General features: G+C 41.1%; 1 protein-coding gene across 4 annotated transcripts in view; it reads left to right on the top strand.

Moving 5' to 3' along the window:
• The window catches only part of dus1l (dihydrouridine synthase 1-like (S. cerevisiae)), a 63,066-nt gene that overhangs the window by 25,561 nt on the left and 21,679 nt on the right, over positions 1-15,826 (top strand). For all 4 annotated transcript variants that reach the window (XM_048555029.2, XM_048555030.2, XM_048555031.2 and 1 more), the window contains 3 exons: positions 1,369-1,513; positions 6,064-6,160; positions 10,530-10,618. In XM_048555029.2, coding sequence (XP_048410986.1) covers positions 1,369-1,513; positions 6,064-6,160; positions 10,530-10,618 — 331 coding nt within the window. The remainder of the gene's footprint in view (positions 1-1,368; positions 1,514-6,063; positions 6,161-10,529; positions 10,619-15,826) is intronic.

The raw sequence follows: 15,826 nt of genomic DNA, 5'->3' as shown, positions 1-15,826 counted from the left end.
GACAGGTAGAAACCTCTCTTAAATTTGCTGACTAGAGTAAACACCTCCATAATAAAAGTGCTGCTGTTTAATGCTTCCGCCTCCTGGTCCTTCTTGGAACATAACGTGTTCCATTTTTAAATTACATAGTGAAAATCTGAAGACTCAGAAGAATAACAGCTGAAGCGTTTTTCTTTGTAACAGAATGCAGTTTACCAACCAGACAAAAAATTAAAAATAAAGGTAGAAAAAAATAAAAAGTGGGAAAAATAATGGCAAAACACTGCTAGCAGAAGTAAAATGGCTATTTTACATTAATCTGAACGAACTGAGAAGGAGCGTGCATTTATGTTGTGTCTTTCGTGATTTCCAGAAGAAAATATCACTGACACCAGTGATCTGGGGCTGTGTTATAGTTAGCAGGAAAAACCTGAGATTCTGGCACTGTTTCCGTTTGAGCTGTGACATTTTTTTTAAACCATATAGATTTTGACAAGCGTTATAATGTAAACATTCTTCACTCTGATTGAGAAATCCATTAAAATGAATTATCAGTTTAAAATCACCAGATTAAAATGAAAGGTAAGCAGAGAGCTAGTGGAGTATGGAATACTTTGCCTGAGTGAGTGGGTGAACCTGAGAGGATTGCTGTTTTAAGGACAAATTAAATCTATGAATGCCCAGGCTGTAAGACATGCACATTTTCATTCTGAGGATAAACATGCTTTGTTTGCAGAAAATGTTTTGATATAATTAATATAATATAATTAATATAATTTGATAATAATTAAAAGACAATTTGTGCTTTGTAGGTGGTGAAAAACAGCTTGCACAGAATCTTTTTTGTAAATAAACTCGTGTTGCATAAGATTATATGTAAAGTGCAATACCCAAATCAGCTGCTTATGTATAAAATTGTGCCAGAGATTACGGTAATATTTTAAAGTTGTCACAACGTAGTTCTGAGGCATGAGTTAAAACGTGTTCCAGGGCGCTCTTTATGATTTTGCAAGTTTATCCATTGACTAGTTGAGCCATACGGGCCGTAAAAGTCTGTAGATTAATCCCAAATCTCAGTTGTCTTCAGCAGGATCAGTGATGACCATCCTGATTACAGAAGAAAATTGGTCTCAAAGATTTGTTAGAAATGATGGAGCAAAGTTTTAGACATGGGTGTTGAATGAGATCAAGATAAAGCTTAAGCGTAGGTAACAACCACTAACACTACCACTGTTTGGTAGACTATTATCCATATAACTGTGTCACAATAAAATCTCGGTAAGAGATTTGTAGAAAGGGGAGAAAATTAAAAGGGAAAATATGTAGATAACAGATCTGATCATTTACTTAATGTACTCTTATACGAATTTTTCTTCCTTATCCTGACAGAGGGCAATCTTCATAATCCAGCTCTTTTTGAAGGCCGCAAACCACCTGTATGGGAGATGGCAGAAGAGTATTTGGAGATTGTCAACCAATATCCTTGTCCACTTTCATTTATTAGAGCTCATCTCTTCAAACTGTGGCATCACACGTGAGTCAGTGAACAAATTCTCATCGATGATGGCTTATTTTACGTTTTGCCGTGAAAGAATTAATCACAATGACAGTTTAGATAACACACTAAACTTCTATTTACTGTGTGTTTGGTCTTTGTGATTGAAAAAATGTGAAGTAGGAAAAAGATGCAACAAATTTGCACAGTGAGCAAACAGAAATGAGAGAACTGATCAAATAATCTGTTTAGTAATATTGATTGAGAAATAGATGTTTGCTTGGCACCACAGAGAAACTCCCTTCACCACCTTTTAAGTTCACTGAAGAAAGCAGTCAATTGTAAAAACAAATATTTGATAGTCTTAGCTAAATGATGACACCTCCAATAATGTGGCACTCCCTTATCAAAAGTATCAACTTATGTCATAACTAAATTTTGTAGTATTGTTTGAATACTTTTTTTGTACAGATGGGAGATTGCTGTCAGTCATAATTATACATTTTATGTCAAAAGTGGTGCATTGATTTAAAAATCTGGTCGACATGGAATTGCAAAGGCATGCCTTTTGACCAAATGTGGCGCAAAGGAGCCCCAGCAAAACTGAAGTCACTGGGAATCAGCAAGAAGACTCTCCATTTATTGAAGTGTACCTAGCACAAAGAGAAAAATTTTTTTTTGAGGTTGATCCCCTACCTCCTAGGATATTGTTACAGGAGTTCCCCAGGTCAGCATCCTAGGCCCAACCATCTTCTACTTCATCATTAATCTTTCCTCCATTATGAGGTCAGAGGTGGAAATATTTGCTGATGATTGCATGCTGTTAAATACCATTATATACAGCAAGAAGTAGACATTATTTAGGATTGAGTTGATATGTAGCAAGTATCGGTTGCATCATACAAGTGCCAGTTAATGGTCATCCCAAACAAGAGATAATGTAATCACCTTCACTTGACATTCACTGGAGTTTCATAGCTGGAGCCCCCGACTATCAACATGCTGTGATTAGCGTTGACCAGAAACTTTAACTGAAACAGCCATGTAAATACTGCGGCTAGAAGAATAGATTAGAGTCTGGGAATTCAATTGCAAGTGTCTCACCTTCAGGCTCCCCAAAGTCTGTTCACCGTTTCCAATAACAAGTCAGGAATCTGATGGCATGCTGCCAATTTTCTTGGCTGATTGCAACAACACTCAAGAAAAACAGTACCACCCAGAGCAAAGCAATCCAATTTACTGGCATCCAATCCACCACCTTAATAAATTCACTCACTTGACTGTTATACGTCATGGCAAGATGCACTGCAGCAACTCACCAGTACTCTTCTGACAGCACCTACCACATCCGGTTTCTGCCACTTGTGTGCAGGAGTTACTTCTGGCAACGGATTATAACATGAATGGTGGGACCCTAGAAAGTACTGAAGATCACTCGAGATATTGGTGTCCATATCCCTGAAGGTACTAGGGCAGGTAGACAAGGTAGTTAAAAAGGCATACGGTATACTTGCCTTTATTAGTTGAGGCATAGAATACAAGAGTAAGAAGGTTGTGGTGGAATTATAGAAAACATTGATTAGGCATTACCTGGAGTATAGCATGCAGTTCTAGTAACTATATTTTGGGAAGGATGTGATTGCACTAGTGAGGGAGCAGAGGAGATTTACCAGGATGTCACCTGGGCTGGAGGGCCTGAGCCTTGAGAAAAGATTGGATAGGCTGAGGTAGTTTTTCTTGGAGCAACAAGTTTGAAAGGGAGTCTGATAGAGGTGAATAAGATTGTAAAGGGAATATAGAGGGTGGGTAGGAAGGTACTCATTTCATTAATAGATGAGTCAATAACCAAGGGGATAACTTTAAAGTATGAGGTAGAAGGCTAAGAGGAAGGTCGAGAAATTTCTTTTCATTCAGGGGATGGTGAGAATGTGGAACTTGCTGCTTGAAAGAGTGCTTGAGGAAGAAACTCATGTGACATTTAAGCAGTTAGATTTAGATATTCATTAGTGGTGCCATAGCCTTTGTGGCTTTGTGCAAAAGCTGGGAAGTGGAATTAGTGTAGTCAGATTCTTGGTATAGGTGTGTTGGGCTGGGTCCCCCCCCACTTCCTTCCTGTGCTCCAAACATCTATGAGTCTGTGAGGTGTATGGGTACGCTGTGACCTGCAAACCACTCTCTATCCTGACTTGGAACAGCAGTACTGTTTCTTAACTGTTACTGGGTCAAAATCCTGTAACTCCCTGCCTAACAGCAATGTGAGTATATTTAAATCAGCTGGATTGCAGTGGTTTATAAAGGTGATTCTTCACAACCACCTCAGCCATAATTAAGATGGCTCAGTCACTGACACCCATATCCTGAGAAAGTAAAAGGAGAGTTACAAATGCCACTGTAGACACACCTCAGCTTCCTGGTTATGCAAGGAACTCGATTGTAAAGCTCCTAAAATTTAAAAAAAACTTCTCTTCAGAGACCTGTGTTACACAGACCCCAAGGTGAAACTCACTTTGGACATCTCAATGCTTATAATGTCATACCTCACTTCATTAATGGCTTTTACAAGCCTGTAGAGCCTTGGTCGAGTCTAATTCCCACCCACATTTAAATTAGCACTTGTGTGTCTGTAAAAGGGACACTTGCTCCAAGCAAGTAGCCAAGGTCACTTGCCAATCAGAGAAGAGCACTGATGTTTATAGATTCAGACCACCAAACACTCCTGAAGAAGTTTAAGTTGGCAAACATAGACACCTGAGTGTGTAGCTATCTAAACCAGCTACAGTCATTTCTCTGTATCTGCGAGGGTTCTGTTCCTGAGAACCCCCATGAATGATGAACTTTGTGAGAGCAGAACTCATTAAAAAATAGGTTGGAAATTAGCTAAAAATTGTGGATATGCAATTTTTGCCCAGGGATGTTGAATTTTGTCAGTGAATTTGCAATTTTGCGGATGTAGAGGATTTACTTTGTCACCTAGAAGGATATTGCACTGGCATTCAGTACCTACCCTAGTCTGTAATTAATGATCGACCTGGGTTGTTAGATTGCATGGGGTATTGCATGTATTACCACTTCATAGACCTAGTTATGTCATTTGGGTAGTTAGATCTGTGTTCAGTTTGCTAATACATAACTATTGTCCTTGCCACACAATGCAACAAAAACTCAAAAGTGGTTGTCTAATATTAAACTGTCACTCTTCTGAAGAGTCATCACCATGAAACATTAACTGCTTCTCGCCTCAGATGCTGCCTAACAACATTTCTAGCATCTTCGTTGTTTTGCTTTAATGTTTTTTCATGTGCCTCCCTGTGAAGCATATTGCGATATTTTACTGTTAAACGTGCTATATAAATACAAGCTGTTATACTTTGTGTCCTGCTGAGACTGTTTTGAATTTTTCAATTGTTTTAAGGCTCTATGCCAATTTCTTAATCTTTTCAAGATTAACCGATAATTTGGTGAAGTTCAGTGACAAAGATTCATAGATAAAGAACTGCAATGGCTCTTATTTTTGAAGCTACAAATGGAAAGCTGCATGCAACTGAAGGGCTTCAATTCATTCAAATCATTCTTCAGTAGGGTCACTGGACCGAAAATGTCAACTGTCCTTTCACTCCATAGATGATGCTTGACTTTCTGAGGTTCCCCAGCATTTTCTGTTTTTGTTTCAGATTTCCGGCATCCACAGTTCTTTGACATTGCAGTTGACTTTTGACTGGCTAAAATGATAGTTAGTGAATTGCAGACATTGATGCCTTTTATATAATGCATAGTTTTAAAGGGTGCTCTTGCTTGCTTGCTTGCTTTACTTTCTAAAATTCTAAATGACTTGCAAGATTAATTTTTAGATTAACTGTTGCAATTGCAACTATTGGCAATAAAGTTAAAAATTAAATTGCTTCTAAAATGTAGAAAATAAGTCAATATGGCTTTTGTTGACTACAGATGATGAGCTAAAGTTCAGTGAATGATCCATTCTTTCTGCAGGTGAAATGTGGTTATTTCAAAGGAATTTAACTGACAATGCATATATCTATTAGTTATGATAGTCCCTTTCCAGTGTTATAGCCGTATTAGGTCAGAATGGAATCTTCTTGGGGATTTGGTTGGGCGAGTTCGTTTTACATTATTATCTTACTATTTATTCTGCAAGAATGAAGAATGAACTGGGTCTTTGAAAATGTATCTGGAAACATTTTAACTATGCCGGCTCATGCACACTGTCATGCTCTTGTAGTGGGGGTGTGAATGAACTCTTTTATAATACTGACATATGATCAGATATGGATTTTCTGCAGCTCTGCAGAATTGAATTTATATAAGCTGTTTGTATTAATGGAACATCAGAGCATGAGCTGGAATTTGAAGTAATATTGAAGCCTTACTTCACAAAAAAATGCAAACAGAAGCCTGTTTCATAAAATAATGCGTTTTTCATAACCGGTTAGTTTTTTTGTTCTTATTCTCTACAACTCTCCAGTTGTACTAATTACTGTGCTTCTAAAAACAAAAATGTTCAGTGTACTGCCTTTACAGTTTATTAGTCACATGAAGTGGATTTTACTGAACCTGATCTCTGGTTTTCACAGGTTGCAGGTGTACCATGAATTAAGGGAGGAGTTGGCAAAGGTGAAGACACTGGAAGCCATTGTAGAGGTCAACAAAGAACTTAAGCGGAAGTGTCTGGTATGCTAGAATAATTTGGGCTGGAAATTTTAACTATTTGTAGCATATATAGAACATAGAACAGTACAGCACAGAACAGGCCCTTCAGCCCACAATGTTGTGCCGACCATTGATCCTCATGTGTGCACCCTCAAATTTCTGTGACCATATACATGTCCAGCAGTCTCTTAAATGACCCCAATGACCTTGCTTCCACAACTGCTGCTGGCAACGCATTCCATGCTCCCACAACTCTCTGCGTAAAGAACCTGCCTCTGACATCCCCTCTATACTTTCCACCAACCAGCTTAAAACTATGACCCCTCGTGCTAGCCATTTCTGCCCTGGGAAATAGTCTCTGGCTATCAACTCTATCTATGCCTGTCATTATCTTGTATACCTCAATTAGGTCCCCTCTCCTCCTCCTTTTCTCCAATGAAAAGAGACCGAGCTCAGTCAACATCTCTTCATAAGATAAGCCCTCCAGTCCAGGCAGCATCCTGGTAAACCTCCTCTGAACCCTCTCCAAAGCATCCACATCTTTCCTATAATAGGGCGCCCAGAACTGGACGCAGTATTCCAAGTGCGGTCTAACCAAAGTTTTATAGAGCTGCAACAAGATCTCACGACTCTTAAACTCAATCCCCCTGTTAATGAAAGCCAAAACACCATATGCTTTCTTAACAACCCTGTCCACTTGGGTGGCCATTTTAAGGGATCTATGTATCTGCACACCAAGATCCCTCTGTTCCTCCACGCTGCCAAGAATCCTATCCTTAATCCTGTACTCAGCTTTCAAATTCGACCTTCCAAAATGCATCACCTCGCATTTATCCAGGTTGAACTCCATCTGCCACCTCTCAGCCCATCTCTGCATCCTGTCAATGTCCCGCTGCAGCCTACAACAGCCCTCTACACTGTCAACGACACCTCCGACCTTTGTGTCGTCTGCAAACTTGCTGACCCATCCTTCAATTCCCTCGTCCAAGTCATTAATAAAAATTACAAACAGTAGAGGGCAAAGGACAGAGCCCTGTGGAACTCCACTCACCACTGACTTCCAGGCAGAATATTTTCCTTCTACCACTCGCTGTCTTCTGTTGGCCAGCCAATTCTGTATCCAAGCAGCTAAGATCCCCTGTATCCCATTCCTCCTGACCTTCTGAATGAGCCTACCATGGGGAACCTTATCAAATGCCTTACTGAAGTCCATATACACCACATCCACAGCTCGACCCTCATCAACCTTTCTAGTCACATCCTCAAAAAACTCGATAAGGTTTGTAAGGCATGACCTACCCCTCTCAAAGCCGTGTTGACTGTATTTGATCAAGCCATGCTCTTCCAGATGGTCATAAATCTTATCCCTCAGAATCCTTTCTAACACCTTGCAGACGACAGACGTGAGACTTACCGGTCTATAATTGCCGGGGATTTCCCTATTTCCTTTCTTGAAGAGAGGAATTACATTTGCCTCTCTCCAGTCCTCAGGTACGACTCCAGTGGAGAGCGAGGATTCAAAGATCTTCGCAAGTGGTGAAGCAATTGCATTTCTCGCTTCCCAAAGCAGCCGAGGACAAATCTGATCCGGGCCTGGCGACTTGTCAATCTTAATGTTTGACAAAATTTTCAGCACATCAGCTTCGTCTATCTCTATCCATTCCAGCATGCACACCTGCTCTTCAAAGGTTTCATTCACTACAAAGTTGGTTTCTTTCGTAAAGACAGAAGCAAAAAACTCATTTAGGGCTTCCCCTACCTCCTCAGGCTCCACACACAAGTTCCCTATGCTATCCCTGATCGGCCCTACTCTTTCTTTGACCATTCTCTTATTCCTCACGTAAGTGTAAAATGCCTTTGTGTTTTCCCGGATTCCTTCTGCCAAGCCTTTCTCGTGCCCCCTCCTGGCTCTCCTCAGACCATTTTTGAGCTCCTTCCTTGCCTGCATGTAATCCTCTCTAGCTGAACTTGACCCTAGCTTCCTCCACCTTATGTAAGCTACCTTCTTCCTTTTCACTAGAAGCTCCACCGCTCTCGTCATCCAAGGTTCTTTAATCTTACCCCTTCTTGCCTGTCTCAGAGGGACATATTTACTCATCACTCCCAACAACTGTTCCTTAAACCGTCTCCACATGTCTATAGTTCCCTTACCATGGAACAACTGCTCCCAGTCCATGCTTCCTAACTCATGTCTAATCGCATCATAGTTTCCTCTTCCCCAATTACATATCCTCCCATTCTGCCTAATCTTCTCCTTCTCCATAGCTATGTAGAATGTGAGGCAGTTATGGTCACTATCACCAAAATGCTCTCCCACCACAAGATCTGATACCTGCCCCGGCTCGTTTCCGAGCACCAAGTCTAGAATGGCCTCTCCCCTCGTCGGCCTGTCAACGTACTGCGTTAGGAAACCCTCCTGAACACACCTTACAAAAACAGCTCCATTCAAATCTTCTGCTCGAAGGAGGTTCCAATCAATATTAGGAAAGTTAAAGTCACCCATTACAACAACCCTACTGCGTGCACACTTTTCCAAAATCTGTCGACCTATGCTTTCTTCAATCTCCCTGCTGCTACTGGGGGGCCTGTAGTAAACCCCTAACGAGGTGACTACTCCCTTGCTGTTCCTAATTTCCACCCATACTGACTCAGTAGGCAGATCTTCCTCGACAAAGGAAGCTTCTGTAGCTGTGATACCCTCTCTGATTAGTAGTGCTACACCCCCTCCTCTTTTTCCCCCCTCCCTATTCTTTTTAAATGTTCTAAACCCTGGAACATCCAGCAACCATTCCTGCCCATGAGAAACCCATGTCTCTGTTATGGCCACAACATCATAGCACCAGGTACTGATCCATGCTCTAAGTTCATCACTTTTATTCCTGATACTCCTTGCATTAAAGCAAACACACTTTAACCGATCCCTTGGTTCCTTCCCAGGAAAATCCTTCCCACTAGCTGGTCTACCTCTTGCTACTGCCTCACCTGCATCAACGCTCACCTCTGGTATACAGCTCAGGTTCCCACCCCCCTGCCATACTAGTTTAAACCCTCTCGAACTACTCGAGCAAACCTTCCACCCAGGACATTGGTCCCCTTCCAGTTCAGATGCAACCCGTCCTTCTTGTACAGGTCCCACCTTCCCCAGAAGGCATCCCAATTATCAACATATCTGAAGCCCTCCCTCCTACGCCAGCTGCGTAGCCACGTGTTCAGCTGCGCCCGCTCCCTGTTCCTCACCTCGCTATCTCGTAAACCAGAGAACACTACTCTGTTCGTCCTGCTCTGCAGCTTCCATCCTAACTCCCTGAAATCACTTTTTATATCCTCAAACCTATTTCTGGCTATATCATTTGTGCCAATATGTAACACGATTTCTGGCTGTTCGCCCTCCCCTTTTAGAACTTTATACACCCGATCGGAGACGTCCCGGACCCTGGCACCAGGGAGGCAACATACCTTCCGGGAATCCCGATCTTGCCCACAAAATCTCCTGTCGATTCCCCTAACTATCGAGTCCCCTACCACGAGTACTTTTCTATTCTGCCCCCTTCCCTTCTTTGCCACAGTGTCAGGCTCAGTGCCAGAGAACTGACTACTATGGCTTTCCTCTGGTAGGTCATCCCCCCCAGCAGTATCCAAAACGGTATACTTATTGCTGAGGGGAATGCCCACAGGGGATCTCTGCACTGTCTGTCTGTCCCCTTTCCTCCCCCTAACTGTAACCCATCTATCCTCGTCCTGAGCCTTAGGAGTGACCAACTCCCGATAACTCCTCTCAATTACCCCCTCTGCCTCCCGAATGATCCGTAGTTCATCCAGCTCCAGCTCCATTTCCCTAACACGGTTTTCAAGGAGCTGTAGCTGGGTGCACTTCCCGCAGATGTAGCCAGCGGAGACGTGTGCCACATCTCCCAACTGCCACATTCTGCAGGAGGAGCAAGCAACTGCCCTAGCATCCATACCCCACTTATCTGAACACCCACTCAATACTAAAGCAGAAAGCTTACTTCAAGTAATAATAACAAATTAATAACAAACTAAACAAATTAATAACAAACTAATATTTTAAGATTCCTATTACAGTAAAAGATTGAAAGTTTAAGGGGAAATGGCGACACAATTCAGGAAAAATAACTTTGATACTTTAAATTGACAGTGTTTGAAAGTGTATTTTGTTTTACCTTTTGCACAGAGGCATTTAGCTATTTTTAAGTGGAAGTGAACTTCACTCAAAGAGAATCTTGCATTAGTAAATGTTCTAACACTAGTATAGTTTTAACATGCCTGAGGCACAAAAACTTGTAGCATTTGTGCTCACTTTCTTGCGTTATGTTACATAAGATGAATGTCAGGAAAGCAATCTAATTTATAATGTTTCCGGTCTCTGTAGGCTGAAATATCTAATTGGAAGGAAGAAGAGGCACAAGAAAACAAATTGCCTCTCCCTCACTGGATTTGTCAACCGTATGTCCGACCAGGGTAAGGGAGATGTTTTGCAGTATATCAAAAAATTGCTGAAGTCCAACCTGCTGCCCTCAACGAACACCCACAAACACAGGCATGTTGACAGAATTACACACTGGACATGTTTCTACCCTGAGTTAAGGAGACATTGATCTTGACTCTTAGAAGATATACAATTAGTGACCTACTGTTATCCTCCCAACAGATGTTATAACTGGACAGATCAGATCCCATTCAGGAACGTGCTTGGTAGATCATATTTTATTGTGTTTTGGTTTTAACGAAGCGGTCTCTCCATGAGACATAAGCACACAATGCTGCAGATTTTGCTTTAACAACAAACAGAAGTTTATTGCAAAAATAGCAAAGATAAAATAGAATAATCCAAACTACCTACTTATACTACAAATTCAATGGTTTTCAACACACAGTAAAAGTGTAATCCCATTAAACCCACTTAAAAATAAACAAAAAAGCTTGTGATTGGTTCTTAAAACTCCACTTCTGGTACAGTTCCCAAAACACCATGTGTAATACAACAGAATCCCTGTATCTAACACCTCAGTAAGTTTGACTCACAGCTTCAACTTTTCGAATTGCCATAGTTTCTTTCTGACCAATGGCCTAATTCTGCTCCTATATCTTATGGTCTTATGGAGCAACCACACACCAAGGCACGAAGGTACTCATCCTAAATAACCACTTGCAGGTTTTTAATCCGAGCATTTCTGGTCAGCACTAACTAATTTTTCACTTCAAGCTGAAGCTACAAGTTTCAGTTATTGACATTTCCCTTAAGCTTAACAAAAAAGTTTCCACAATTTTTCAATGAACCTTTGAGGTCCCATTATTTACCCCGCAAGATTGCAAATAATCCAAAATAAACATTAGTGTACAAGAGGGGAGGCAATGGCCTTGTGGTATTATCACTGGACTGTTAATCCAGAGACCCAGATAACATTCTGGGCACCCGGGTTTGAATCCCACCACGGCAGATGGTGGAATTTTAATTCAATAAATATCTCTGGAATTAAGAATCCAATGATGACCATGAATCCATTGCCAATTGTTGGGGAAAGTCCATCTGGTTCACTAATGTCCTTTAGGGAAGGAAACTGCCATCCTCACTTGGTCTGGCCTACATGTTACTGCAGACCCACAGCCATGAGGTTGACTCTTAACCATCCTCTGGGCAATTAGGGATGGGCAATAAATGCATTCTTGTCAGCGATGCCCACATCCCATGAATGAATAAAGAAAGTCCATTCACTCTACAGCCAGACTTCAAAAACTCTCTTTTGAAAAGAAATCACCATGATTAGAGGTATTTCTTCCGAGTTAACTTGAAACACACAGAAAAGCCCACTGGTTACTAACTCCAACCAGATGCAAACACTCACCCAAAAGCATTAAAAAATTATACCTTAAATTTCACAGTGCACATCGTACTACTGTCACTGAAAAAGAGGCTAATCCTTAAAGTTTGAGAAAGTAGGGAATGCCGACGCTGGCGAATGAGATAACAAGGTGTGGAGCTGAATGAACACAGCAGGCCGCGCAGCATCAGAGAAGCAGGAAAGCTGATGTTTCGTGTCTGGACCGTTCTTCAGAAAATTTTCTGAAGATGGCTCCAGACCTGCAACGTCACCTTTCCTGCCTCTGATGCTGCTTGGCCTGCTGTGTTCATCCAGCTCTGCATCTTGTTACCTCTATTCCTTAAAGTGTATTGTTCAAGTCCGTTCTGGTTGAGGGTATGGAATTCTGAGAACAGAGTAGAAATAGGTTGAAATTTTGGTGATGTTCAAAGAAGGGCAATGTCATATCAACTGCTCAATGTAGATTTGCCCAATTTTCCGTTCTAGTGAAGTCAGCACGTAAAATAGTCGTGACTGATAATGACGTTGATTGAATGATGTCTATTTTACAGTATCAACGTGAGGGTGGGATTGTCTTCAGTCTATCGACTGACACCTCTTTAAATTGACAGCTAATTCATAGAATTAACAAACAGAAATTAAATGATATAGAGTTGCCTGAGAAAGAAATCTATATGGTTACCTCTGCAATATTTCACTTTGATGAGGCATGGAGTTTCTTGACACTTAATATTGTGAAAGAATTGACAGAGAAGGTGTAAAATAGAATTATAAAGTCCTACAGCATGGAGACAGGCCCTTTGGCCCAAACTGGTCTGTGCCAACCAAAATGTCCATCACGCTAAGCCCATTTCCCTGCGCTTGGCCCTTCTAAACCTTTCCTATCCATCTATTTATCCAAATGCCTTTTAAATGTTGTTAATGTACCTGCTTCAACCACTTCCGCTGCTAGCTTGTTCCATTTGCATACTGTCCTCTGTTTTAAAAAACGTTGCCCCTCAATTTCCTATGTATTCTTTCCCCTCTTAAGCCGATGCCCTCTACTCGTTGATTCCTCAACCCTCAGGAAATAAACTGAGTGCAGTCACCCTATCCATGTCTGTCATGATCTTATACACTTCTATAAGATACCCCTCAGCCTCCTACACTCTCAAGAAAAGGTCCTAGCTTGTCCAACCTGTCCCTGTAATTCAGTCTCTTGAGTCTGGCAACATCCTTGTAAATATCTTATGCACTTTTTCTAGTTTAATAATACCCTTCCTATAGCAAGGTGACCAGAACTGAACAAAGTAGTCCAAGAGTGGCCTTGCCAATGTCATGTACAACTGCATCATAAGTACCCTGACTGATGAAGGCCAGTGTGCCAAAAGCTGCCTTCACTGCCCTCTCTACCTGTGACTCCGCTTTCAGAGAACAGTGTACCTAAACTCCAAGGTCTCTCTTTTCCACTACGCTCCGCAAGACCCTACCATTCACCATGAAACTCCTACTGGATTTGACTTTCCAAAATGCAACACCTCACACTTGTCTGCGCTAAACTCCATTTGCCATTTCTTGGCCCACTTTCCCAGTTGATCAAGATCCTGGTGCAATTTCTCATAACCTCCCTCACTGTCCATGATACTGCCTATTTTAGTGTCATCCACAAACATACTAATCATGCCTTGTGCATTCTCATCCAAAGCATCGATATAGATAACAAACAGCAGTGGGACCAACACTGACCCCTGAGTCACACCACTAGTCACAGGCCTCCAGGCAGACAAACATCCTTCCAATATTACCTGCTGCTTCCTACCATCAAGCCAATTGTATCCAATTTGCCAGCTCTCCCTGGATTCCATGTGATCTGTCCTTCTGGAGCAGTCTACCATGTGGAACCTTATAAAAGGCTTTACTGAAATCCATGTAGACCTCATCTACTGTCCTGCCCTCATTAACCTTCCTGGTCACTTCATCAAAGAACGCTAACAAATTTGTGAGGCATGATCTCCCACGCGCAAAGCCATGCTGACGACTCCTCATCAAACCCTGTCTTTTCAAATGCATGTATATCTTATCCCTCAGAATCTTCTCAAGTAACTTACGTACCACAGATGTTAAGCTTACTGGTCTATAATTCCCAGGTTTTTCTTTGCAGCCCTTCTTGAATAAGTACACAACATTCATTACCCTCCATTTTTCCAGGACTTCACCCATGGCTAACAATGATGCAGATATATCAGCTAGGGCCCCTGCAATTTCTTCCTTAGACTCGTTTAGGATTCTTGGATATATTTGGTCAGGACAGGAAGATTTAAGCATTTTCGCACATTCTAATACTTCCAACACTTCCACTTCTTGGACTGCCCCCAGGATTTCGCCACTAACTTCCCCAGGTTCCCAAATCTTCATGTCTTTCTCCATGGTAAACACAGAGGAGAAGTATTCATTGAGGACCTCACCCATCTCTTGCAGTTCCACACATACTTGTCCACTTTGGTCTTTGAGGGGTCCTATTCTCTCTATAGTTACTCTTTTTCTGTTAACATACTTAAAGAATCTCTTTGGAATCATCGTAATCTTCCCAGCCAAAATATTGGAAAAATACTTAGAGAGGGGCTTGAACATGGGATATTGTTTGGCTTGAACTCTCTTCCTTGAGAAGGTAATTATTTTTCAATGATTCTAAGCAGATTCAGCATTAAGTGTTTGATCATAATTAAGTGTTTCAATCAAAATGATTTACAGTGAAGAAAATATTATTGGAACAAGAAAATAATAGATGGTTCTTGCTTTCTTTGGTTTATGTGCTTCCAAATCCGATAGAATTGTAGGTAACAGTACAGTTTAATATGGTTTACAACTAAAATGAACCATTTAATTATCAAATAAACAGATTGGCAACAATAGGTAGCAATGCACACTCAAAATACTTGTCTGTTTCTGTCTCGCCTTGGTGTCAGTCCTGTCTGAGTGCAGTCATTGTTTGAAATTATTCTGATCATGACACTTACCTACAATATGCATAATCACTGGATCGTTTTCATTCTAGTTAGGGGGTGCCATTTTTTGGATGAGAAGCTCAGTTTGCACAGACTTCTGCCCGTTCATATCTGCATGGCAGTCAGACGGCAAAATGCTGATTTCTGCCATTTAGTGCTGTAAATCTTATCATGGAAGTTGACCATGCCAAAATTCATGTTTATGTCTAAAATGAGTAGAAGTTGATCCCTTTTGTACCAATATATTTAATGAGGAATTGACATCAATTTTCCACTCATGAAATGAATGTTCCAGTCACCTTTGTATATTGGCACATGGTATTAAGCAGGTAGTATTGGTGATATTGCCATAACATTGAGCACGCGCTTAAGGCATGGCCACACAGCAGACCATACACAGTGAACAACAAACTGATATAATCCTCCAGGAAGAAGAATGAAACTGATTTCAAGCCAAAAGTCTTAACTTGCCTAATAACTTCCATACTGAGAGAATTTGGTGTTAGTGAACAACTGGAGCCCGAGAACAGGAACTAGTCTCTGGCCTGATCTCAAGAAGCACATAGCAGAATAGATTCTCGCAAATTGTCAGAATGGTTATATCATCAACAAACATGCAATGGGTATATATATATATATATATATGCTTAGTGGACATAAACAAACTTCAAATCCAATAAATATTTCATAAAACAGCTGGTCTGTGCAGCTGGCCGATGAAACAAAAATTGCTAGTGGTGCACAGAAAACCAAGATTGCTCACAGACTACCAATAGACCTTAATGCCAAAATTAGCATTTTCAGCAATTCAATAGACAGCAGCAAAAGAATGTATCTGTTATGCCAAAAGAACAACTTGGGTG

The sequence above is a fragment of the Stegostoma tigrinum genome, chromosome 22 (assembly GCF_030684315.1).
Source record: "Stegostoma tigrinum isolate sSteTig4 chromosome 22, sSteTig4.hap1, whole genome shotgun sequence".
In the NCBI taxonomy this organism is placed as follows: Eukaryota; Metazoa; Chordata; class Chondrichthyes; order Orectolobiformes; family Stegostomatidae; genus Stegostoma; species Stegostoma tigrinum.
Note: the sequence above shows the minus strand (reverse complement) of the source record. Positions and strands in the feature narration are given on the sequence as shown.